The sequence below is a fragment of the Cheilinus undulatus genome, linkage group 2, assembly GCF_018320785.1.
Source record: "Cheilinus undulatus linkage group 2, ASM1832078v1, whole genome shotgun sequence".
Taxonomy (NCBI): Eukaryota; Metazoa; Chordata; class Actinopteri; order Labriformes; family Labridae; genus Cheilinus; species Cheilinus undulatus.
Genome location: NC_054866.1, coordinates 35728003 through 35754968, shown reverse-complemented (window position 1 = coordinate 35754968; position 26966 = coordinate 35728003). Strand labels below are relative to the sequence as shown.

Below are 26966 nucleotides of genomic sequence, written 5' to 3'. Positions count from 1 at the left end.
GGACCCTGCGAAGTGCCTTAACGTCAGCGCGGCGCGCTTGAAGGTGGGGCTGGCCTGCTTTGGCTCTGCTCATGAGCAGGGCCACTTGAGTGCGGCTCGGCGCAGCTCAGCGCGGCTGAACTGGTGATGGAAATGCTAATCAGCACAGCTTGGTTTGGCTCGGCGCGTCCAAAAGCCGTAGTGGAAAAGCCCCACTGTGTGACCCTAGAGTAAAGTGGGGTCACAGCAATGGAGTACTGACCAAGATGGGTAGCTGAAGTCATCTGTGACAGGTATGACCAACCATTTCAGGACAGCATCTTTAATGCCAGCAAATGATTCAAGAAGAGATAGAAGAATCTGGTGATCAACCACGTCAAATACTAGCCTGACACCCCAGATGGATGTGTTTCACACATCCATCTGGGAAACCTCACATAGACAGTGTTGGGGAAAGAGCAGAGCCATTGAAAAAAATACTCTGAGGGCGACTGGATGAACGTTCTGTCTGTCACATCTTTACGGGCCAATCAGAGCAACAAAACAGGTGCGCCCCTACTGACAAGTAAACACCATAGTGAGCTGCAGAACACGAACCACTGCAGACATGTCAGTACTCGACGTTTGTCGTTTTTGAAAAGAAAACAACTCACTGCTGTTCTTTGTTCTTCTGTTAACGAAGAAATGTCATCAAGTTCTGATAAAACTGGTGCTTTAGCAGCATCCACGCTAATCTCTTCCACCATAATGGCACAGGCCTCTTGTTGCTGCTTGCTTACGTCACAACTCTGCCACGTCCAGAAGTACTGCCTCTCGTCACTGATTGGTCCTGTCACATTCTAACCAGGCCCAAATGGTTAAGACAGGAGCTTTGCAAGATGGATTCGCCAATGAGAAACACGGAAACGGTCGAATCCATCTGCTTTGCAAGGTCAGTCAAATACGGCAGTCAGATCTAAAAGCATCAACACAGCTGAATTTCCAGCATAAATAGTTAAAGAGATCATTAAAAACTCTTAAAAGGGCAGTTTCTGTGCTGTGGCATGATTTAAAACCAGACTGAAACTTTCCTAAAACGTCATTAAAATCAAGGTGCGACTGCAACTGATTTAAAACCACGTTGTCTTAAATCTCAAACAAAAAAGGAAGTGTAGAAATAGGCCTGAAGTTTAAAAGCACAAGGGGGTCAAGCTTATGTTTTTTGACAAGAGGCTGCACAACAGCATGTTTAAAAACAGCTGGAATGCAGCCTGACATTAGTGATGCATTTAGAAGAGTTAAATGCATGAATCAACTGTGCTAAAAACATCCTTTAAAAGCCTGGGAGGAACACTGTGTTAGGGACATTAAGAGGGTCCTCATTTTTGGACTACCTTAGATATCTTAGACAATGACACTGGCTCAAACTGGTCAAAAACAGCTGAGCACAGAGGAGGCACAGCTGGATCCAAGGTGGAAGAAGAGGGAGAACATCTTACTTTAGGACATGAGCAGGGATGGGCAACTTTGTTACAAAGAGGGCCACGACAGTTTTACTCTCACTACCAAAGGGACACAAATAAACTGCAGGATAATCTAACAAGAAATTTAAAATGTATAAAAAAGGGATAGCTTTTGCCAGAGTATGTTTACCTCCATTCATAATTTAAAGCCTACATTGAAATGAAATTTTCTTAATTTACTAAGCTAGACACAAAATTTAACTAAAGATACTTTAAAATTAAATGTCCAAAGAATGACTGTTTAAGTATACTGTATTTGTAAAGAACAAAACCTTTACAGTAATCACAGACTATCATGGAAATGTTTCAATTTTTCACATTCTAATTTGAGCTTGGTTTTGTTTTGGCAACTTAGGTTGATTACCCCCTGGCAGATTTTGTCATGTTAACTCATTTTCTATTTACATATCATTGGTATTTGAAAAAGAACAATGGGCTGCATGTGGCCCCAAAGTTGCCCACAGCTGGTCTTGAGGTATTTTGACACAGCTATAACTCCTTTGGGTTGTATTGAGAAAGTCAAGGTGGTTCAGGGACCTGATTAGGATGTGCCCTGGGTGGCTCACTTTGGGGGGTTTCCCTGCACATTTAATTGGGAGAAAACTGGGTAGACCCAAAGCTCACTAGAGGGATTTTATATCCCGTCTGGTCTGGCACTGACTGGAATCCCCAAGGAAGAGATGTAAAAGCACTACTGGTGAGACAGGTGTCTGGGTCGACTTCATTAGCCTACTGCCACAGCAACCAAACCCTAGATTAGGGAGAAAATGACTGAATGAACAAACAGATGACTGAATGGATTGCAGTGATGTTTTAATGAGGCAAATTAGCTTAAAGTCTCTGTAAAGTTATTCAAAAAATTTGTATTTTAGGTTTGTTGTATGACAGGCCACAGTGTTCTGTACCACCAGGCCATGTTTCAGTCATGAAAAACATCACTAAGTTAATAAAATTAAGCTCTATAATCATGAAAAATGAGGCAGTAAAATCTGCTCTAGGATGATGTGGGCGTGTCAGTTGAATGAGCCAAAGCCACACCCACTCATTAGAAATCTGATCCTCCCAAATTTTTAAAAATGCTTCTGATCAGAGTGCAGCTGCCTGGTTCTGTGCCAAAGCAGAGAGACAGAAGTTAAGGATTAAATTTACTGTTATCTGTTTCAAATCTCTCTGGTACAATACTTTTAATGCCCCATAGTCTACTGTGGCTGATGGATATGGGGAATTTACCTCAAAATGAACAAAAACACAGCGTGTAACTGGCTGTTAACTTTTTAGAAAGCCAGTGACACCAGCTAAAAAAGACTGTACTGAGATGAAGTGTTCTGTGTTTTTTTCATCATTGTATTGTTAGGGGGGCAAGGCTATTCCCATATCAAGACTGGTAATGTCATTGGCTCCTATGTTTGTCCTGCTCAAATAAAACCAATAAAACCAAGCCAGGAAAGAGGTGAACAACTTTTCAACAATCTAAATCAAAAATTCAGTCACACATAGATCTCAGTGTTTTCACATATTTCCAGCAACCTTATTCTAACGTATCTGGTGTGTTAATACACAAAGTTTGGACTTCACTTCATAGTGACTTTTAGACTAATTACAACTAAGTAGCACTAAACCTAAACTATGTCCAAATTAAGATAAATGAGTAAATCTCAGAATACTATTTCATCACATCAAAGTCCTTCATTTAAACATAATTATTCTCATGATAATACTTGGCTGGTATATAATTACCAGCTCTTTAAAAATGACTCTGCTAGCTTTTATTTCCTAAGAGAAATGAAAGGAAGACTTTAGAAAGTAGCTTCTGGGCTTCCAAGAACCCCCTGCCTTTTAATTAAGGCCAATTATTATTACCAGCCCTTCAACGACATGCAGCCACATGGGACTGTAAATTTGTATCTCAACGTCTTTTTGTGTGTATATTTGTGTGTGTGTGTGTGTGTGTGAGAAAGAGAGGAGGAAGAGAAGAAAGAAAAAGATTCACTGAAACACATGTCCACACATATGCAGTGTTGGAAAAGGCTCTGATTAATTCAACAAGAAATTAAGAAACAGTGCAGTTAGATTTGGTGTGGATCTACTATTTAGCATGCAAACACACGAAACCACCTACATAAACACACACACACACAATCACACAACTGCACCCAGCAGGCGTTCATTAATGTCTGCATGTCAGCCCGCTAGGTGTCTAATCACAGAGCCCTGTAACATAATTAACCAATCATCGCAGTTGAAAGCCTGGCAGACGGCCTGTATCCTCAGTTCACAACGCCATCACACCAAATCAGCTACTTTTCTCTCAGCCGTTTGACAATGCCATGGCGAATCAGCTGGTTGACTGGCTCAGGGGAGGCGTGACTGATAGAGATGCGGCTTTGTTGTGGAAGAAGTAATTATTCTGTCCGTCTGCGTAAGTCACTCCTTATTCTGGACCTGTCTTTCATCAGAATCTTTCACAAACAGGGCAGCAAACATGCAAGGAAGTTAAACTAGTTCCACAAAAATACCAGGGAAGGTTCAAACATGGAACATCTTGAATTGTCAAAATTCACTAATGGAAGTGAAAAAAATGCTACCCTGAATGGAAAGACTGTGAAAGTCTTTTCTGTTGTGAAGCTGTTTTCACACATGTTAGGGGTTGGTCTGTGTGAACAAGGAAAAAGTATTTAGTAATGCTATTTTATAACCTATTTCAACACTTTTTCTGCCAACTTTTGCCACTTCTTGTTGTCACTTCTTAACTAGGTTTGCCAATTATTTCCAATTTTTCCACTTTTCACCCATCTTTGCCTTTTTTTGCCACTTTTAACCCATTACCCACCATTCTAACCAAGGTTTGATGTCTTTTCCTCATTATTGTCACCTTTTTTCCACTTTTAACCCAGTAATGTTGCTTTTCAACTTTGTTTTTTACCACTTAAAACCCATTATTGCAGCTTTTCATCAATTTTTGCTAGTTCTAATCAATTTTTGCCTCTTTTGTGCTTTTTTGGCATGGTTTAACCCCTAATAACCCATTTTGCCCATTTTTGCTAATTCTTGTTGCCACTTTTAACCCAGGTTTGCCACTTATTTCCCATTTTTGGTGCTTTTTGCCCATTTGTGCCAATTGTTTTTTGCACTTTCAACCCATTTTTGCCATGTCTTTACGCCCCGTCTAACCTGTTTTAAATATTTTTCCCCATTATTGCCATTTTTACCACTTTTAAACTATCAGTGCTGCCCTTTTTAAACATTTTTTTTTACCACTTTTACAATAAAGTGTTCTCAGAGTCTTTTTTTTTGATGGCCTCCTTACATTAGTGCACATCAAGTTTAGTTCTGAAGTCTAACATTACTTTCCTAATGGCAGATTTCAGTGTGCTCATCCACATTGTTAACATCACAAATAAAAGGTAATTTGTTTCAAGATAAATAGGTTTACTTAAAAAAAGGTTACATTGTATGACAGCATAAATAAATAAATAATTAAATAAATATATATATATATATTGTTTTGCTTTGATTAAAGTGGTTCTTGTTTGAGTTAAAAAATATATGGTTATCAGAGCTTAAATTTACAGTGGACCATGATTTTGTGAACTTCCAGCAGCCCCCAATTTGGCTGGGCCCCAGAAAGCTCACCCCTTTATCCCCCCTTATGGGCAGGCTTGACTGGATGTAATGGGTCTTTGTAGAAATACTGAAAAGGTCAAATAAGCACAAAAAGGTATAAAGTTTACCAAGATTTCATTAAAGAGCACATCATAAAAGACTAATTTCAGCCCTGAATTGATTCAGACATATAGCAAGAAAATCTAACAAAAACTGGAAAGAGATAAAAGAAATTGGACGTACGTTGGGAAAGCATCTGTTCAATCGCATCATTAGCATGGAGCTGGTGCCAGGATCTGTGTTATTTCCTCTGATCTAATGTCACTTAGAGTTTGGTAGCATTCCCTCCTGTTCCTTCCATCTGTTCTACCTAGGACCAACTCTCTTTTTTTTTTTTCAGTTTCCACATCCACTGTCGAATTTAATTCAATCTGAAACCATCTTCAGCAGAGAACACTGCTGAAGATGATCAAAACCATGGAGGGTTTTCAAGTCAGAGAACAAATTTTTTCAACAACACAAAGTGACAGAGGCTGGAGGACTCCCTGAAAATCAAATCTTCTTTTTAAAGTATTTAGTTTTTACAACAGAAATGTGTCACAAAAACTTAGATTTCACCTCATCATTGAGCACAATATGACGAATTAGCGCCACAATCAGTCCCAGGTCGATTTTATCATCATTGTCCAACATCTCCACAGCACGAATGGTGCTCTCAGAGTATCTGTTAAAAAGAGAACAGAGAGACAACAAATGAACGTAGACTAACATTTCAAAAAGGTAAAACAACATTTTTTTTAGTTGTGATCATACCATCTGCTCCTTAGATTTAAAATACCTCTCAAATGCTCCATTTACCTCTTCCTCTCCTTCCGTTTCCTCAAATGTATTTTTGGTAATTCTCTTGTTCTAATGCAAGGTTATATGCACACAAGGTAGTTTTCAAATTTGAACTTTGCCATGGTTGCAAAATCAACAGACTGTTAAAAAGCTGTAAGAACTGAGAGACAGGCAATGTTTTGAAGTCTGTGCTTTAATATTCAAGGACTGTAATGATTTTAACAAGAGTCACCAGGAAAAAAAATGAAGGCAACTTCAAACAGTGGAAAAACAAAGAATTTACAAGCTGCAGGCATCTCAGCTGGGATTCAGTGTAAAATAAGAGTTGTTTTTCTGTGCAATTACTTTGGTAAGTAAAAGCTGAAATGATACTGAGTCAATATTTAGCATAAACTTTCAAACTTTCATGCCAGGATTTATGTATCGACATGTATGAGTTAAGTTTAAGTCTTTAAATATAACACATATGCACATATATAAAGTGTTGCTGTCCCAACATGTTGATAAACACAGACGATCTCTATCTCTCTTTCTATTTCCACAGTCCAGCACAGAGACAATATTAAAGAATTTAACAGAGACTTTAATCAAAAGTTTAATTAAGGAAGACACACACTTGATTTGCCCAACTGGAACAGCTGAATCCTCTTTATCATGAGGAGGAATGATTACAGAAAGTGTCCAATTGTTTAATTTATAGCCTGATTTTTTAAAGTACCTACTTCACTCTTTTTTAAGTGGTTACTGTGTTAGATCTGAAGTTAAATTTCAAATTCATAAAGATAAGGCATTTTTCAAGTAAAATATTCTGGGGGTCAAATTCTCTCAATACTAAAAATCAACCTAGCAGCTGTCTGGCCTTTCAAAACCATGCTTCTGTTCCCACAAACCTGCACTGCAATGTGTGTTCATAAGCTGGCCAGCTCTCCTGATATTCAAGCTCCTTCTCCTCCTTTTCAGGTCTTGAGCTGTGCCCCTGCCAGAAGCGTCTCTTCCACGCTGGGCGATGGTCCTTTGTCTGAGGCCGGTACCTGGAACAAAGCAACCAGTTTACATAGTAACCAAAAGGGGAAGTAGTGGTTTTGATAATTATTTTTTTTATTTTGCATTTAAAACACTGTCTATGGGCATGTGTGTTAGGATGCAGTTTCGTTCTACCCAGTCATCTCCAAAACATCCTCCAGTAGGAACTCTTCCACAGGGAACGTCAAGCCAGGGATGTGGATCATTGGACAGTTGTCTGAAAGAGATGGGCAGAGGGAAAGGTGCATGAAAAGTAGTAAAGGTTTATTCTAAACAAAATTTGGTCAGCCAGATGGTGGGTGATGCATACCAAAATATCTAGAAAACTTCTCTGCGTTGAGAGTGGCACTCATGAGAACCACCTTCAGGTCTTCTCTCAGGCTGAGTAGGTCTTTCACAATGATGAGCAGCACATCAGATTGCAGGTTTCTCTCATGGATCTCGTCCAGCACCAGGTGGCTGATACTGGACAATAATCTGGCACAAACAAATAGATAAAGTCAGTGGGTGAGTGCAACAAAAGGCTGAATTTTTCCTTCAGCAAAGAAGAACTTTTTAAAATTCATAGTTATAAACCTGATGTCTTGTTTTTCACATTTTGTTGCATGACATTTAAAATGTGAAGTCAATGCAAATGCCTTTAATTATAACATCTTCAGCTTCAAGTCATCAATTGTTACTCTTCAAAAAGTTCTGCCACTTTTTGAAATTTGCAGAATGTCATTCTTCACGTTCAAAGTAGTTAATGCATCTATGCTATTAAGAAGTGCTACAAGCAACTTTAAGTTTGTGATGGTTTTGGCACCCCCTTTTGACGTAGTAGAACCCCATATCTCTTTGCTGTCCTTTACATGAATTGTTTCATGAAATGTTTGCTGTGGAAAATATAGACAATGACGTTTTCTGTAGCTTGAAGTCAATTTAAAGTCTGGATTATAAGTCACACTGGTTTATGAGCCAGAGTTAGTCTTTGGGGGGGTCTCCCAAAGGAAGGTTTAAACTCTCTTTCTGTGATGAACTCCATTACATTCAGCAAAGCGTGCAGCTTCTGTGCAGCTGTGTAGCTCTTTGTGGTACCATGTGTTTCTGTCGTGTGGAGTTTGTAGTCCTATTATACTGTTACACTAGCTGAGCTTTTCACTTGTCGTTAATTGAGGGGTTAGCTAGGTATCCCAACATTTTTGTGCAGTGAAGCAGTAAATGTAATACTCATTGAATTAGGACAAATTTAAAATCACATTAAGCTGCAAGCACTGATTGATGGTGGTGGATGCAGTTACGGTAATGACAGTGCTTGTCTTGAGCCCAGTTCACCAGAGATTTGCAACAAGACTGTTTCAGAATGTCACTGACAGTTGCAGCTATCTGCACTGAGCCATCATGGCTCAGACCAAGCCTTCTGATGATAATGCCTGTGATTCAGTTCATCAAATCACAAACAGCTTGTGTTGGATGTTGTAAGATGTTGAAATGGGAAGTGGTAATTGTGTTATAAGAGCTTATAAATTCCAACAGATATTCTTTAAGGCAGAATATTTCTTCTGATGAAATCCTGCTGTGAATTTTGTAAATAATAATTATAATCTCAAACACATTTGATATTTACGATTCTAGGTAGTAGCAAATCGGACGGAGTACCCACAACCACCAATGAGTGTGTGCAGAATGGGTAGCATCACCAGCCCGATCATAAATACTTTCACCACTTACAAGCACAAAACCAACTGTAGCTTTATTCTTGCCATCCTGATTCTTTTTCTTGTTTCATGATTTTTGCTGCACCGGTAATAACGCATGCCAGGACAACCCGTGGTGGAGGGACAGCAAGCCGACTGTATCATAGACATACATGTTTGTTGTTCTTCTAATGTCACATGATCATTTGAGATCGCTGGCAAGTCATCAGGTGTGTAGTCTCTGGTCATCTGACGGTCTGCCTGAGTTGTCTAGTGTGTGCGTTCAGGGGATTAAGAGTGAAAAATTGTTTGATGTTGTGCTTATGTCTGTGTACTTACATGTTTTTTAAATTGCTTAAGATCTGAAAATTACCTAGCATGTGTCCATAGACATTAAAAATAACAGAATATTAGTGATAAATCACCACTGATAAACAGCCTTGTTTTTTTTCTTTTTTTAAGGTCATAAAGAGGAATCAGTCATCATTTCAATATGTTATATATCCAACTAAAAACTCCTCGCAGGGGCTTTAAAGTTTGTATGCAAGATTATTTAATGAGCCATGTAATCTTTATGTTCTTTAATTTCATAAATTCAACACATTTCATTGTAGTTCAGACACTCTTACTCGATAACTTACAGGCTCTTCAACACAACTTCCTTTAAATGCTCTGTGTTCAGAGCTTATCTGTAAAGTGTTCATGGGGACGGTTAGTCGAAAGTGTCTGTACCACTAAAACATGTTCAGGCTTGGGTAATTTGGTGTGGCTGCAGATAAATAGAGCCACACCAGAAGTGACAAGTGTAAGCATAGCTGCAGTCCATACAGACTGTCAGCTTGAATGCCTTGTTAGCTTTTAAGTTGAAGCATTTTGTCAGCGACAGTAGTCCTAAAATGCCTCTGCATAGAGTTGCTGCCAGTTCTGAAAGAGCATGAGGGGAGACGAGAAGAGAAGCTGGCACCCTCGCTCAGTCTCTGTGGTTTTTCTGAGGATACTCAGAATGCAGGGATGAGCATGCAGGGATGAGTCAACAGAAGCTGCGTGTGTCGGTGTGTCTTCATATCTCAGTCTGTGTGAATGGGGACCCATACTAATGCTTCTTCCACAAACAGTAGAGTCAACCACAAATCAATGGGGATTGCAAAGAGAGAGAGTGACACAGAGGAAATAAGGCGGTGGAGGGAGGACAGCCAGAGCACAGACATGAAGGAAAAGCACAGAAGAAGCAACGCAGGGAGAAGATGTGATGACAAAGACATGAAAGGGAGCATGGTGGGGGGACTTACGGGTCTGAGCGAAGCCACTGAAGAATAATTCCTGTTGTACAGTACAGGATTGAACCTTGTCTCCGTGGTAACTCTCTGGGATATGGGAGAAAGAAAACAGAAACAGATTTAAAGTAAGTTATGCAGTAAATTATAACTAAGGCTAAAACAAATCTGGTTTCTCTTTCTATCCTCCCACCCTGTGTATGTGACTGTAAAATAAACCAATTATCTTTGCAATGTATCTAAACTCATTTTTATTCCAGGGTTCAACACAAACTTTGTGAGTTTGTAAAGCTTTTTGCTTAATGGTTACTTCACAGAAACAAAGCCCAGCCTGTAAACGGTGTTGACACAAAGCTCCAATTAAAAATTGATGATATACAGATTGCATGTTAATAGGTGATGTAACAGGTTGTAATGGGCACATTTTGTACTTTCATCCTATTTTCCACATTCAGGCATGTTACAGTTGAGGTTGTGCAGTGTATCTTTAGGGCGTGCTGTGTTGCTGGAAGAGCATCATTGCTAGAGAGAGCTTTATTTGTCCTTGGTTAGTCTGAGGAGTGCATCCACTATGGATGTAGCCCCCTTCCTTTGTGCATCTCATCTCAGCAGTAACATAAGGGTTTCTATGACTACTGTTTTGTTCACATATGTTAAGTGTCTGTACACCCAGGTTTTGTAAGGCTGATGTGTAGTTTTTAAGTATTTCAACATTAATGTATTACTCTCATATCTGGTACATAGGTTCTTCTTAATCATGATTAATCACATGCTTTATTGTCCCTTTCGGCAAACTTTGGTTAAGCCACAACATCTCCCTGCAACCACAGTGATGTAAAGTAAAGCCACCACCGTGTCTTGAATGTCACATTCCTCTTTAAAAAAACCTCACTGGATAAGTCTAAAGTCATCTTCTGTTTTCAACCATTTCATTTTTGACTGTCCATTTTTTCCTTTTCAATCCATAAAAAGCTCTTTTTTTCACTGTTTTAGTACAAGTCATGATCTTCACTATACCCTAAGTTCCTTAGTTTCTTTCCAAATAGAAGCAGGTCTGCATCTAACAGGAAGTCAGTTGCTCTTAGTTTAAGACAGTATGAAAATCTTAAGTTAAACAAAAACAGTTTTGTAATGTAACACTGAGGAATTTCAAAACTGGGAGATGAATTGCAATCAACCACAGAAATTTTTAGATTTGAATATAACTTAAAACCTAATATTACCATTGTGTGAGGTGTTGATCAGTCATATTAGGACATTGTAATCTCTCTAGACCAAGGTTGTTATAGGTAACTAAAACTAAGTAAACAACTAAAATTAAAATTCAAACATTATTTTAGTTAACTGAAACTAAAAAAAAAAAAAAGCCTTGTCAAAAAAATGAAAACTGACTAAAACTGTATAGTGCGCTTACAAAACTAACTAAAATAAAATAAAAATGGAGACAAAATATCCTTAGTTTTAGTCTCTGACACAACCATACTGACTGGCACCTAAACACAAGTCTGGGGAGTGTAAAATTGCCTGATCTGATTGGTTAAGACTTCACAAAGTGGTAGTTTTATGTCTGGAGTTGTATTCAAACATCATCATTCAGTAAATAAAATGATAAGTGAAGAGTAGCCTGTTTTAATATGTTTTTAAAAATGTATGACTCTCAATCAGCCCCAACATCTATCCGTAAAAAACTAAAACTAACACTAAAACTAATAAAAACTAAACTAAACCGAAGCATTTTTTGAAAAATAGAAAGTAGAATGAACTAACAAACCAGCAGCCAAAACTAATAAAACTACACTGAAATCAAACAAGTAAAAACGAAATAAAAATAAAAACTAATGAAAAATCAAAAACTATTATAACCTTGCTCTAGACTTGTGTGTTCATGTCAGCCAGACTGCTGCTGTCAAAGACTAAAACTAAGCATATTTATTGTCCCTAATTGAATTTTATTTTAGTAAGTTTTGTAAGAACACAATGAAGTTTTAGTCAGTTTTTTGTGAAACGTAGTTCTCATTTAGTTTCAGTTCACTAAAATGACTTTTACATTTGAATTATAGATATTTAGTTAGTTTTAGTTCACTATAATAAACTTGCCCCCGACTCCTGTGATTCAGCACTTATGGCTCGTTTCACTGGTTACAGAGCTCTCAGTAACACCTTTAACTAAGAAACATGGATCCGAATTATTAAAAACAAGCAATAGCTGAGGATGCAAAGTTTATAGAAATCAGGAAAACTTCTCCCATACTAAGACAGGGTATATACAGAAAAATTAAAGTTAATACTTTTTAAGACCTTTTCCATTCCTCTTCATACGTTTTAAGACTGTCGCATCTACAAGTTCTTACACCATATGTTGCCAACATGACTTGGTATTTTTATTTTTTTTCAAATGCTGATTATGAGATGAAAACATAGAAAAGAAAAGGCCGGTAGTATTTCTTACTATCACCAATTTAAGCAAATTAAGCTTTTTTAAGGCATTCTTGAGATTAAATATGAGGAAAAAGACCTCAGTTTGACACCATAAGAAAGCAGACAGTAGGTCTTATTTTTTTAGCTTAAGGACCCAGTTTCAAAATACCTTTTTACAAGTTGGGCACTTCAGTTGAAACTAAAAAGTAGAACAGCCATCATTCAAATTTTGAGAGAAAAAAAAACAAAAAACAAAAACACGGCATTATCACCCATTACAGGGCAATATAACATTCTTTAACCTGGGTTTTGATGCATTTGTCTATCCATGATTGCTTTACTGTTGCAGCTAATAAAATATAGCTCACTACAGTAAAGTTATATGATTTTCAAAAAAAGAAAAACTAATTACACTCTCATATGGTGATTATGAAAATGTAAAATAGCAATAAAATTTAAGACCTCACAATCTTGCATTTAAGACATTTTGATAGTGTTTAAAAGCCTTATTTTTGACTGAATTGATTTATCAACTTGTAATACTTTTTAAGACCCCCCTTTAAGAGCAGAGTTCACCTACACTGAAAAAAATCCATCCATCCATTCTTCCTTTATCTATACCATTCATCCCATTTGAGGTCGCGGGGGCTGGAGTCTATCCAAGCTGTGATTTGGACGAGAGGTGCCATACACCCTGGACTGGTCCCCAGTCAATCCCAGAGCTGACATACAAAGACAGACAAGCAGGCACTCACACCTATCGCCAATTTAGACCTCACCAAGCTGATCTGATGAGCATGTTTTTGGGAAGAAGCTGGAGTCTTTCACCAACAGTCAAAACAATTTATCAAAAGATTCAACAGTAAATGAATAATCCGCCTGATATAACCTTTCCAATTCAAAAGACTTTACATGAATAACAACAGCACAGAAATGTTCAATACACAATATGAAACACAGCCATTACAGGTGATAACAGCATTAACATTAGCAAAAAAAAAATCAGCATTAAACCGGCCTGTTAAGGTCATTTAAAACCATTTTCTCTTAGTCTATAGTCATTTCTATGAAGACATGTGCAGCCACCATGGCTAAAGCAGACTATGGAAGTGCCAAACAACTACAAAAACAGTCTACAAAATCTGATCCTCCAGTCCTACTTGCATTTATTATGTTTTTCTAAAATGCAATTTTACTTGCAGACATGCTTGTTTATCAGTTATTTAATAAATTGAATATTCATGAATTTATTCATTTAGTTATTTGATAACTATGGAAGCCATTAGTGAACATTTGTCTGTTTTACTTATTCTGTTTTCTTGTCATAATGGTTGTTTTCAAAAGATCTTGACTTATTTATCTAATGTCTCTACAGTTGCAAAAGCACAAAGCACACCTTGTGTTAACGTCACTGAAGAGGTAACAGCAGCATGGCATGCAGTGGTCTGGTCTTTAACAGGGACCAGCTTCTTGTTTGGTATTCTAGGTTGGCATAAAATGATCATGTTATCATGAGAAAGCATGATTTGTCATATCACATTAACAAGAAAAGCAAAGAGCTCAAGAAAAGAATGTCATTTTCTCAATATTGTTGAAATAATATATATATGTAAAAGCTTGTGATGCTAACTTGTGAAAACAACATTCATTAGTCAAGATCTTAAAAACAAGAAATGTCTTTTATCGAGTAATATCATATTTGGATAAATAATATTAAGCTGTATGGATGTATGTCTGCTTAATGCTTTACTGGGTTATATCTACATTCTATATCTACTATGATGCATTACAGTTTCCTCTTACAGACACTTACAGGTAAGGTATAAAAGCTGTACCAACTTTGAGAATCTCCTAAGGTCAGCTCTTAATGTACTTGTGTGTGTTTTAATGGACAAGTTTTCAATAAACTCAGCAAACACCAGCTGAAATTCAGGAACAGCTCAGCTGAGATTGCCCATCACAGCTACTTGCTAAGTATTCCAACCTTGGACCTTCTGTCTAGTGCCCATTCATGTTCAAGCAGATGGCTGAAAAACCCCAGTGGCACTTTGAATCAGTTTGAGGAACAATATGCACACCGTTGCATCCATCCCCACACACAGACACCCATGGACAAAACCAATGACAAGCATGCCTCTCTAACCAGTCTGGGCTTTTTCAAAGAGATTTTTCAATCAAAAAGAGCATGAATCACAACTGCAGCTAGCAGGAAAAATAGAGAAAAAACTCATCAAATGAAATGACTTAGAAACTTTGGAAAATGGTTTTATATTTGCTGTCTAGCAGCATTAATTGCCCCGTTCCTTTTACAGTCAGTGATTGTTTTTCTGACCAGCTTTCTCTCCCACTGTATTAGTCTCCCTTGGAATCAAAAATTGTTTTTTTTCCTTGTCACTCATCTTCTGCTGTATTCAATGCTTCATTGTGTAAAATTTTTCACTTGATAACTTCACCCTGGTATACTGGAACTCCTCTCTTGTTTTGTCCAAGTGCCTGTCGCTTGAACTTTGTCATTTAATTCCAGGTATTCAGTCTGTGGTTATTAATCCAATCTGATATGAGTATCTCATGTTATTCATCCAAATACATGCCTATTTATCTAGAATGTATTCCAAAGGAAATACACCCTCTTTCACATATGTACTCCAATCCTTGAGATTTTTTGATACTGAAAGGTTGGGCTAAATGAGGGAACACAAAAAGGCAAATATGTTCACCCAAAATAAACAGAATGCCCGCCATCTTTCTCAGAAAATGTCACAAAGTTAGAAAGAGCTGATGTGTGAAAGCAGCAGTTAACAGTCTGGAACATTAGTGGGTGGACTAATGGCACAGCAGAGCTTCTCTGCTTTATACTCTCTACTACTCAACAACCCCATGTCCTAAGAATTGGCACACACAACACAAGTGAGTATCAGCCACAAAAATCAACCTTGATATCAAAATGCAAACACAGAGTATGCATTTTCCAAGTACGCATCATTTTTCTCTAAAGCAAATGAAAAGCATTGTCCTCTCTTCGTATGTTAAGTGGAAGATCCATAGGCTACCAAAGCCTAATGAAAGAACAGCTTTGTTTCAAGTTTCCTTTCGAATTTCAAGGCCCATTTGCATGTTTATTTATTTATGGATCTACTCAGTTTATCATCCGTAGTACCTGAGAACAGTAACTGAATCTTTGTAAGTGCCAATCTGTCAGCCTATGATACAGGTAGAAAACCTTCATTACAACCAACAAAGACTAGTGGTTTTCTTCAACCTTGCACACAGCCTTTCACAAAAGCAACACCAGACAATTTGAAATCGGCCATAAACATTAGAAATGTTTGTGGGGCTCAGGACTCTGAAAGCAATCTAAGAAAAAGAGAACACAGCCTTGATTCACAAAAGGAACCCATTAGAAACAGAATCCATGGGGACATTACTCCTCATTACATCACATTTCTACCTTCTTAGTAGTGATAACAGGATTTCCAGAAGAAAGCAGCAGTTCAAGATGTTTTAGTGAGGCAAAAGATCCAGGAGAAATTATATTTCAAAAAGTGAAAAACCCATGCCAATGTAAAAAGATGTCATTAAAAAATAAGATCGGACATAAAATTGTCTACATTCAAAAAAGATAAGACAGTAGATTGATTTACTCCTACTTCTGCATCGCTAGAAGTGTCCCTCAGGACTTTCAGCTCCAGCTCTCTGATTCAGCACAGGATGTCTGACTGACTGTAAACACAGCGCTGAGTCATTTAAATCTTCAATCTCCCTCTCACATTCAGAGGGTTTTAATAGGCTGTTTTTTTCCAACACCTCAATGAACATTACAGGACTTAGATTACAACAAGGGCTAAATCAACACTTTTTATATGGTGCCAGTGCTTTAACAGTGCCTGAGTCGATACTTTTGAGAGAAAAAGGTGTGTTGAAAGTCACTGAGAGAATAAAAGCTGTCTGGGTATCTTTAATCATTTGCAGAAATGTCTTTTTAAGATACTTGTCTAATGGGATAAGAAAAGGAAACCGGTGCAACTGAACAAATAAATCACACAAATTCCAGGAGTGGTAAGGGGTCACACTGGGATAATGGGGTATTGAAATGAAGTATGGATATCTGTGTTGTAATTCGGTAATAATATCAGATGTGTTGGTACCTTGTCGGTACCAGATTTCAACACTCATCCATAATTACAACAACACAAAATTTCTATTCTGGTTTGTGTTGATTCCTTGAGCAAAAGGTGATCGATATGCAGTCCCTGTTTTTAAGTTCAGCTTATCTAAAGTAAATGCCCTCAGCTTGTCAAATCAATAAATTGCTTAACTGTCTTACTCTGTGTGTACTGGACATAATCAACCACATAACACATATTATAAATAACTTTGTTGTTTTATAAAGTTGTCTGCCATTTAAAATCACATTGAGCACATATATACACATTAATAAGCTGGATGCTGATAAACTGTAGCAGCACCCCTTTAAAAGGAGATGCCATTTAAAATACATTAGGCAGCATTTTTTAGTCACTGCACTTCAGAAAAACAGAAGGAACATAAATGGCATGCAGCATAAACAGCCTGTCATCATCTCTATACTAGGGATGGGACCGATCTGATCCAATATTTGTATCAGGTCCGATACGGACGTAATCAATAAATTGGATATCTGACTGACGGCGCCGATCCAAATCCATCCTACAGTTTGCGGTAGACCATGAACGCACCGCAGTCTAACACGAGACAGTCTGTGTGTAACTGAGCTAGTATTAGTTAGGATGTTCTTAGCGGTATAATTACCTAATAGATTAAACGTAAATCTATATTTAAAATATTAAAACTAGTCTAAAGATGAGAAAACACAAAGAAGAGTGGGTGTTACATTAGCCTGATAACGGGCGGCCTGCCTTCGTTCCTCTTTGCAGATTAATATGGTGCTTTGATATTTGGCCTCTTTTCACTTCGGGTGAGTATTCATACGTGAGCTTAACCCTCAACAGCCCACATACCACTTTATTTCCATTTCCTACTTAGGAAAACTGTCATAGGTCGTACCGCGGTCTTCCTGCTACACACTAACACGTTAGCCTGCGCCGAGGTTCTCATTGTTTACATCCTGTGAAGGGCCAGAGAGGAAGGCTACGGCCATTAACTGAAGCTACAGCGGTCTTTAGTGGCGGGGGGTTCATTAAAGACAGTACAGACAGGGATTTATAACTTACTCTCAGTTGTTGTTTTTTGGATAATGTTGATATTTATTTTTTAGTAGTAGTTCAAATAAATTTGTTTGGAATACATTTAAATTCAATTCATTTTTGTATTTTTGTATTTTTTTTTTTTTTGCTTTTAAGAAGAGGAGCCGGGTGGTTTACTACAGCCTCAGGTAACCTCACATATTATGTTACTATGTTACAATGTCATTTAGCAGACGCTTTTATCCAAAGCGACGTACATTCGAGAACAAGAACAACACAATCAAAGATCTAGACGAGAAGAAACAACATCAGTAAGTGCCACAAAGTGCTTCAGGTCCAATTGGATGCAGGTGCTGCCATGCAGTGTTTAAGGCAAAGCATCTAAAACGTACTTATACCATCAAGTGGATCGGTGCATCCCTACTCTGTACTGGTATCCCTACACCTATTGATGCTAGCGTTTGCCTATAAAAGACATGGACTCCTCTGACCAAAACTGTGAAAATGTCAATTCTAACTTGGTTTCTGAATAAGACTTCTGCTTCTGCAGCCAGCCTTAAGTGGGCACTCAAGGAGCTGGTGCTTTTTTGCATTGGTCTCATTTTCCAACACCTGAGGTTGCAGCTTGAGTGTCTTTGTGTCATTTGGAGGGGAAGGATTAGAAAAAAAAAATTTTGCCGCTTAACATATAGGAAACTGTCTTACCTCTGCAAACGGATTTGGTATCCACAAGAGTTTCCATTTCCTACACATTCTGCCCTCTCTGCAGACACTCGCTCTGCTACCTGAAAGGAAACACACAGTTACAAAGATATTTAGGCACAGAATTATCACTGTAAACAATCACAATCCAGCTGACATGGCTTAAAATTACATATGTATAACGGTCAATGACACGATGTGCATATTTTTGTGTCCAAATCTATTATTTATTTTTGGAAAAAAAAACATCAGATCAGGGTACATATTAATTTGGTTTATGAAACCTACTTTTTTATTTCAGAATATTTGAATAACAATCACATAGTATATTTCAAATTTTGAAATCTCAAAGCCTAAAAATGTCAGTTGAAGTGACAGTCCAAGAAAATTAACAGATTATTGACACTGTTGAAAATGGCATTTTAACTGTGGGAAATGCAAATTTGAACATTTTGGCATCATTTTATGTTGTAAATCTTTGAAACAAAAACATTTTATAAAAATCTATCAATACAAAGTTAGTTACATCATCAAAAAACATTTGTCCCACAATATGCAAGTTCTTAAATGTCAGGGTGGCACAACTGTCATCATGGCACTTTTATTTTAAAACTAAGTGATAAAAACTGATTGTAAAATATGTTTTCATCCATCTGAATCCAGCTGACACTGATGGACAAGTGAAATGGTTTGTAGGTCTCTCTCAAATAAAGATAAAACCATTTTCTTTCAGTTACAGGTGGGCAGTTACACTTTCCATGTCAGGTGGTACAAGCAAGGTGAAACTGCTAAAAATGTATTTTACCATAAACTCTTGATTTTATTGTAAATATTTATGTGTCCACTTTCTAACAAGAGTAGAAGTAACAATATGTGTCTAATTATTTTCCTGTTTAACATGAAATTAGTTACAAATATCAGGTGGCACAGCCAGAGTCTCAGATGGTGCAACTGCAAAAAGTGTCACTATATGATATAAATACTAATATTTAAAGCTCTAAGAATAATTACTTCTAATGAGATAAAGGAGGTATCAGCAAAAAAGAAAAAAAGATTAATTACAATTTTTCTTGAGCGAGCACATGTTCCATGTTAGGTGATAAAACCAAGGTAAACAGCAACATTTTTTTTAACCTTAAAACCTTGATTTTATTTTCAAAATGAATGTGTCCGCTTTCTCACTAGAACAAATGTAACCACATGTGTCAAAGTGTTACCCTGCTTAATATGAAATTAGTGCAGGTGGCGCAACCAGTATGTCAGGTGGCGTTACTGTAATGAATGAAGCCCTTTATGTCATTGACCCATAAACAGTATTTCAAAAACAACTTTTTGACTTGAATAAACCAAACAGTACACACCGAGATGGCACTGATGCGACGAGGCTGTGTGCAGACCACACGACACATTGAGCCCATTCCTCTTTTTATATGATCGTCAAGGATGAACTGAGTGACCTGAGTTGTCTTTCCGCACCCTGTTTCCCCACTCACCACCAGGACACGGTTTGAATTGATCAGCTTCACCAGCTCCTAAGGGCAGAAAAGATGGCAGCAGTGGATGTATTGTAAGATGAGAATAAGTGAAAGAATAAAAACAGAGAATAAACAATATTTATATTTGAAAATAATAAAAAATAAAAACAGTTTCACAACAAGAATAATTGTGACATACCTCTTTTTTCCCATAAGATGGAAGTTTTTCTCTGAATTTCTTAAGACAAAAAGAAAACAAAAAGGTGATCAATAAATAAAACAAATTAGAAAGAGATTGAATTTTATTCCTTTTAGTTATATTGTTGTAACCTGATAAAGGATACAGTTTGTATATTCTCAAATATGTGCTGTGGTTTTTCTTTAACCCTCTAATTCATAAACCCTCAATTATTGAGATAACTTGACAAAACAGTATTGTGATTCTGTGCCTAATCTGCGCTTTAAATGTCTTTTTAAAACATTAATTTGCACTTATGGGGAACACTTGAGTTCATGTGACTACTGACCTGGTTAAAACCTGGTTATGAAGGTTTTTGAAAAAATAATTAAGCGAGAGCTGGTGGAGGCTGTGGAGGATGTTTTAGACCCTTTGTAATTTGCATATAGGAGTAAAAGAGGGGTGGATGACGCAGTTTTAACTCTTCTTAACTTTGTTTTTAAACACCTTGAAGGCCCGGCCACCCATGCACATTTGCTGTTTTTAGATTTTACCTCTGCTTTTAACACAATCCAGCCCCATATTTTAGCCTCTAAATTCTTATCAAATTTTAACTTGTGTCCTAGTATTGTTGGCTGGATTTTAGATCTTTTAACAGACAGACTATGACACAGTCATAGTGAGTCTGCCACAGGGGGAGGACACAGCTCCTGGCCCAGTGGTGGATGATTTTATTCATTGGTGTGATGATTCATTTTTAAACCTGAATGTGACAAAAACCAAGGACATGTGTATAGATTTTAGAAAGAACTCCAACCCACCACTTTTAACTGTGATCAAGGGGGAGATTGTGGAACGCGTCACCAGTTTTAAATACCTTGGTGTGGTTGTTGACAGTAAGCTGTCTTTTAATAAAAACACAGACATTGCTTACAGGAAATCACAGCAGCAACTGCACTTCCTGCAGATGCTCAACCGGTTTGGTGTGTGCAACAAATTAATGGAAATGTTTTATCATTCAATGGTCGAATCTGTCCTGACATTTGCCCTTATCTCTTGGTTTGGCAGCCTCTCCTTGAGAGATAAAAAGAGGCTTGAGCATGCGGTCAAGGTTGCCAGCAAAATCATTGGTGTTACATTACCTGACCTGTCAACAATCTTTTATAGGAGGGTTAACTCGAAGGCTCAGGACATCATACAGTGTCCTGACCATCCCCTACATGTTGAGTTTGAGCTCCTACCCTCTGGTAGGAGATTCAGATTACCTAAGTGTAAATCTAACAGAATGAAAAATTCATTTAAAATTAAAGCCATCACACAACTGAATCTAAACTCTGAAAGTGAACAGCTATGATACACTTAATTCTCACTACAATGTAATGATGGTTCTGTCCTCAGTTGTCCTTCAGAGTATTTGTGTACTAACCCATTTCAGTGTTGTTTCTAAACTTATGTGACTGTGTTTCCTATGTTCTATGTTTTTTACCTGCCTGCAAAGCAAATTTCCCCTGGGGGACAATAAAGCTGAAGTTGAAGTTGACATCACAATAACATATTGGTGATTCAATTGCAGTCAGCAGAGGAATAATGACAGAGTTTCATGGAAGGCTACAATTCAAGGAGACCTAATGCACATACCAAACAAAAGTCACGACTTTCTTGTTATAAAATGCTAAAAGAAGTAAAGTAAAAATTAGGCAGCATATCAGAATAGAGATCAGCCGTATGACCGGCTGCACTCAGTCAGAAAATTGAAGGATAGGAGAGTCAGTACACTTGAGGGATAGCTTTGTTTTGATTTGGAAAAAATGGAGCTTCTAGACATCTACTTTGAACTACACCTTAAAATATAATGGTTTTTCATAGAGAAATACCAAATTTCAAAATCATAAACCTAGAAGCTCTCTATAACACTGATACTCACCAACATGTCTTTGTACTTTGGATCTGACATCTTCCTCTTTAAATCCTCTATAAGGCAGTGGTCTAAAGAATTGTCTCTGACTACATCCTGAAATAAGAACTCCAGGTCCTTATCTTCTTTTTTCAGTATCTTTTTCTCCTCCTTGACTGCCTGCTGCTGCTCTTCATCATCCCAATTATCTGGAGGTTCATCTTTAGTAACTGCATGGGAGAAGTACCTAAACAAAAACATTGATAAGGCATAAATATTCACAGAACAGACAAACACTAGCTTAAATTATTTGTTCTTGTAGATCTGAGCAATATCAAATACTGATTTTAATATTGATTGTTCTTCATTAGCAGACATCTAACTGCTTAAAAGGTTACCGTTGTCCTCTGAAAGTGGCTGTCCTCTGGCCTTCAGCAATTTCTTCCTCCTCTTCTTCAGATTTGATCTCAATCTTTAGTTTTTCCTCTTCAGGTACATCCCCGTCAAAGTAACTGCAAACACATGGTATTTACAGTCATGGTAATTAGAGTCAGACTTTTGTCTGCAGCCTGAGGTAAAAAAGAAAGTCACAGACAATGCAGGCATATAGATCTCCCATTTCATCTGTTGCAACCTAAAAAATGTAACTATTCCAGAAGAGGTGTGCGAGATGTTCTTACCAATGACCACTACTACTGCTGGGAGTAGTCTGCCAGTTGCTCGAAGAAGAAGCTACTGCATCTCTGCTATCTCTCCCTTGACCATGCTGATCATTCTGGACGGAGTTTAGCAGCCTGGTTATGTGCTGCTCTCTTGCTTCATCCATCTGTACCACCGCCCTCTGCACACAGACATGTCAAGAAAGTTCAGCCTCAACATCTGAATCATCATTAATTCATCATCATTAATGCCAGGTGTGAAACTATTATTTTTCCTTTTATCCTTAGTAATAAAAAAAAAACTGAAACTGCGAGAGCAATTTATCATGACACAATGACATCATGTCAGAAGATATGAAAATTTCCGCTATATGCAACTGCTAAATTGGATGTAAAGATCAGCCTATATTCATGGCAGATATCAGCTGTATGTAGACTAAGTTTGTGGAGTTTTGGCAGGACCAACAGACCAACATCAGCTGAGATCTTTCCTCCTCACATAAAAGATTTAAATGTATTCTACAGAATAAAGTCTGTTTCTTTATTGAACCTTAAAGTCTGTGTGTTTTAAGGGCCTAAGGCTTAGGTCTGACCTACTTTAAAATATCTATCAGCTAAAATGGATTCATATGTATTTGCATATCAAATATCAGCAAAAATCCAAAATAGCGCATCCTTAATTTTAGCCAAGAGCCGCAGCAAATTGCACAATACACTGGCAATGTAATAAACAAGAAATTGCTGAATATTCATGGTATTGAAACTGGTGTTGATGTTGTTTCATTTTTACTAGGCTGGCATTGAACTTTGCAAATCTGCTCTCAAGACAATATAGTTTACCCTCTAAGTACAGTGCATCAAGAAAGTAATCAGACTCCCCTCACTTAAAAAAAAAAACCTTTTTTATTCTCATTAATCTACACTCAGTGCCCCATAATGAGACAGTGAAAACAGAACTTTATATTTTTTCAGTATTGAAATATCACATGACTGACACAAATATTCAGACCCTTTGCAACAACACTTGAAATTTAGTTTAGGTGCCTCCCCTATCTCTTGAACCAAACACTGCTCTGCCCATCATCATGTGTGAGTGCAACCTATCCATACCGATCTCCGGTCAGCCTGTTTCCTCCTCACGGCTCCATATCGGGCGTACCACAGCCCAATCTCCCGGCCCTTCAGGTGCGGAGGAGGACGCTCCTTTTGTCCTCCTCCTCCTCCTCCTCCTCGGTCTGGGTTAAAGTCGGAGCTGTTATTTCTCCATCCTCCTCTACCGCCTCTCTCCCATCTTTCTCTACTTCCATCTCTGTGCCCTCGTCCGCCTCTTCTCCCTCTCCTCCCGCCTCCGCCACCATAAGCGTAACTCATACTGCTTTCAGAGAGCAAACAGAGATAAAAACAAATAAAAGGAAGTAAAAACTTGTCCGTGGGACTGTCAAAGCCGGTAAGACTGAGGCTTGTTAGTAAGCTTCTCCCTGAGTTTGCTACGCTACAAGATGACAGATTAAGAGACTGCTTTTTGAACAAGAGCCTTACCATTAATTCAAAGCCAAAGCTAATAGTTGTTAAAATTAAACGTTAGAGCTCTACTCTGTTAGCAAAACTCGACAGTAGAAACGCTTCCCTGCTTGATTTCGTCCTTTCTGTCGCACAACTGTGACGTCAAGACTTTTAGCTGCTTGATATTGGCGTAGCGCGCTTTGATTGGTTGTCGTCCTGACCCTTTCTGCTTTGCTCTTCACATCCTCCCTTGTGCCATATCCTACTAAGACCCTGTATGCACTTATGACGACGTTACATTTCGGCTTTCCTACAATATAGAAATAATTTCTGCTGTTTGAATTTTTTAGATTATCATCTAGAATGTCTATTAAATTTTATGTAACTTGCTTGAAATGTTGGGAGATTCGTCTCGAAAACTTCACGCAAGTATTTTCATGAAAATATAGGGGTATGTTTATAGCTATATTTGGAGTTTCACTGGAGATTTTTTCCTTAATTTGATTTTGTTATTATTATTATTATTAGTAGTAGTAGTAGTAGTAGTATTTATTCTTGTTGGGGGGGGGGGCGCACAAGGCTTTGTCTGCCCTGAAGCTGCAAAAAATAGATTTGCAAATATTGACTAAAACCACGATAAAGCAGTTATCAGGTAGTTTATAAAAAGGAATTTTGATAAGAAAAGCATGTATAGGCCTTTATTATGGTTTTATAAGTGAAACAATTAAAATCTACAGTGCTTAACAAATTTGTTAGACCACCACCCAAAGTAATGTTTATGCCACAGCTGCCCTAAATTAACAGCATTGGTAATCACCAAAATCATTTTTTATGTTTCTGCAATGGTTAATACACCAATATGTAGAAGTTCTTTAACCCAAATGATATTTTTAATGCTAAAATAGAATTATTATTGTTATCCATGAATTTTCAAATTTACTGATTTACAAAAAACTGAAAAAATAGTAAAGCACATTAATATTTCTTGATTATTATGTCAAATTATAGTTATTTACTTGCATTCCTGAACAGAAATAATAGTTTTAGTGGTTAAATGTTATGCCTTCTCAGAGAAGCCCAGTGAGCTGGCTCAAATATGGGTATAAAAAGATGAATTAAGTTTGAAATTCCTCATTCCTGTTCAAAATGATAAAATGTGGAGAGCTCACTGAAAATGAAAGAGTCTGCAAAAAAGCACTTCATGATGCTGGATGGTCTCTAAGACAAATAGGGAAAGACATAAAGTGTTCTCACAGTGTGGTCAAGTATGCTTTGGAGTCAATTGCTGAGACTGGTACTTACAAAATGCACCAAGGAAGAGGCAGGAAATCAAAGTTAAATGAAGCAGATGTCAGACACTTCAAGATTTGAAGTACTAGAGAGAGAAGGAAGACCACTGCTGATCTTCAGGCAGAGATGGATGCTTCTAGATCAGAGTCTGAGAAAGTCTCCAGAATGACCATAAGCAGACGACTGAGGGAACAAGGCTTAAAGGGAAGAATAGCTGCTAAGAAGCCATTATTGAGACCTGCAAACATCCAGAAAGGCCTCAGATTTGCCAGGGAGCACAAACACTGGACTGTTGATGACTGGAAGAAGGTACTCTGGACGGACGGGTCCAAGTTTGAACTCTTGGGTCAGCATGGTCGTGTTTGTGTCCGCAGAAAAGCTGGAGAACATTTTGATGCCAGATGCATTGCACCCACAGTGAAACATGGTGGAGATTCCATTATGGTATGGGGTTCCATTTATGGATACGGCGTGGGCAAATGAGTGAAAATGGACGGTATCATGAACAAGAATGTCTACCACAACATCTTAGTGCATCATGGAATCTCTTTTGGACTGAATCTGATTGGTCATGGGTTCATATACCAACAAGACAATAACCCCAAGCATACTTCAAAGCTGTGCAGAGACTATCTGACCAAGAAAAAGGAATCTGGAGTACTGGAACTGATGGACTGGCCAAGTCAAAGTCCGGATTTGAATCCTATTGAACAAATTTGGGATTTAGTAGATTCTGAGATTGATGGCACAAAAATTCCATCTAAAGCAAGTCTGTGGGAACAGCTAGAAACTATTTGGAACTCAATAACAAAAGAGACTGTGGAAAAGTACATAAAAACAATGCCAGCAAGAATGCAAGCTGTTATCAAGGCCAAAGGAGGCCATACAAAATATGAAGTTTTTTGATTATTATGTGTGTAAAAGGACTATGTAGTTGTTTCAGTTTGTTATTTGCCAAATAAATAACAAAAAAATTTAGTTTTAAACAAGTTTTTGAAAGATTTCTAAAATAATTATGTTTTCTCATTTTTATGACAGGTGGTATAAAAAGCACTGTATGTAGATTTTTGATGGCAATGTGTCACTTTTCCTTCCCTCTTGGGTCCTGGGGTAGGCATACATCCACAGCTTTATTTTACTCAGTTTACCATTAATAACATTTTGGTAGTTTTCTCCAGATCCCAACCTATTTATCACCTTATTTTGGGATACCAAAGCAAATTTGGTATGTGTTAAATTCTTTAGATCTCTAGAAAACAACAAACATGTACAGTGCAAATAAAAATTATTTACCCCCTGGATGTTTTACCTTGTTACTAATTTTATAAATCAATCATGGCCAGTAAAATTTGGCTTTTTTTTAATCTTCTTTAATGTCAAAGCGAAAACAGATTTCTACAAAGTAATGTGAGTTAAACAAAAATGTTAGGTAAAATAAGTGGTTGCATAAATCTTCACCCTCTTTATAGTGACTGAATTAATTCAACAGAGGTCTGGCTAATTGGTGCGAGTAGTCTCACAATTAGTGAAATGGGGGTCACCTGAGTGCAGTGAATTGTGATATAAAAACACCTGTGTCTGCAAGGTCCAGTCACTAATTAGTATTTCCGGCTACCATTACACCATAAGACAAAAGAACTCATATCAAATTTGACTAGAGTTCTCCAAAAGGCATGTGGGGGACTCCATGGTCAAGGAAAATATGGTTATTAAAGCTTAATTTTACAATTGACCATATTTTTTGCTGACCCCCATGGGTCCTTTATG

At 37.6% G+C, this 26966-nt stretch overlaps 1 protein-coding gene across 3 annotated transcripts in view; it reads right to left on the bottom strand.

Annotated features, from left to right (window-relative positions):
- The window catches only part of dhx36 (DEAH (Asp-Glu-Ala-His) box polypeptide 36), a 45384-nt gene extending 21331 nt beyond the window's left edge, over positions 1-24053 (bottom strand). Inside the window, exons 1-13 of one of the 3 annotated variants that reach the window (XM_041806375.1) lie at positions 23946-24053; positions 23517-23781; positions 22428-22588; positions 22146-22259; positions 21778-21994; positions 19875-19913; positions 19562-19732; positions 18204-18283; positions 9913-9987; positions 7258-7424; positions 7083-7164; positions 6815-6955; positions 5703-5808 (exon numbers count right to left, since the gene is read on the bottom strand). In XM_041806375.1, coding sequence (XP_041662309.1) covers positions 5703-5808; positions 6815-6955; positions 7083-7164; positions 7258-7424; positions 9913-9987; positions 18204-18283; positions 19562-19732; positions 19875-19913; positions 21778-21994; positions 22146-22259; positions 22428-22588; positions 23517-23777 — 1614 coding nt within the window. In that variant the 5' untranslated portion in view covers positions 23778-23781; positions 23946-24053. Of the gene's footprint in view, positions 1-5702; positions 5809-6814; positions 6956-7082; positions 7165-7257; positions 7425-9912; positions 9988-18203; positions 18284-19561; positions 19733-19874; positions 19914-21777; positions 21995-22145; positions 22260-22427; positions 22589-23516 lie in introns of all 3 variants that reach the window. The other 2 variants (XM_041806382.1, XM_041806368.1) reach the window with 2 other exon arrangements.
- Positions 24054-26966: the final 2913 nt, after the last annotated feature.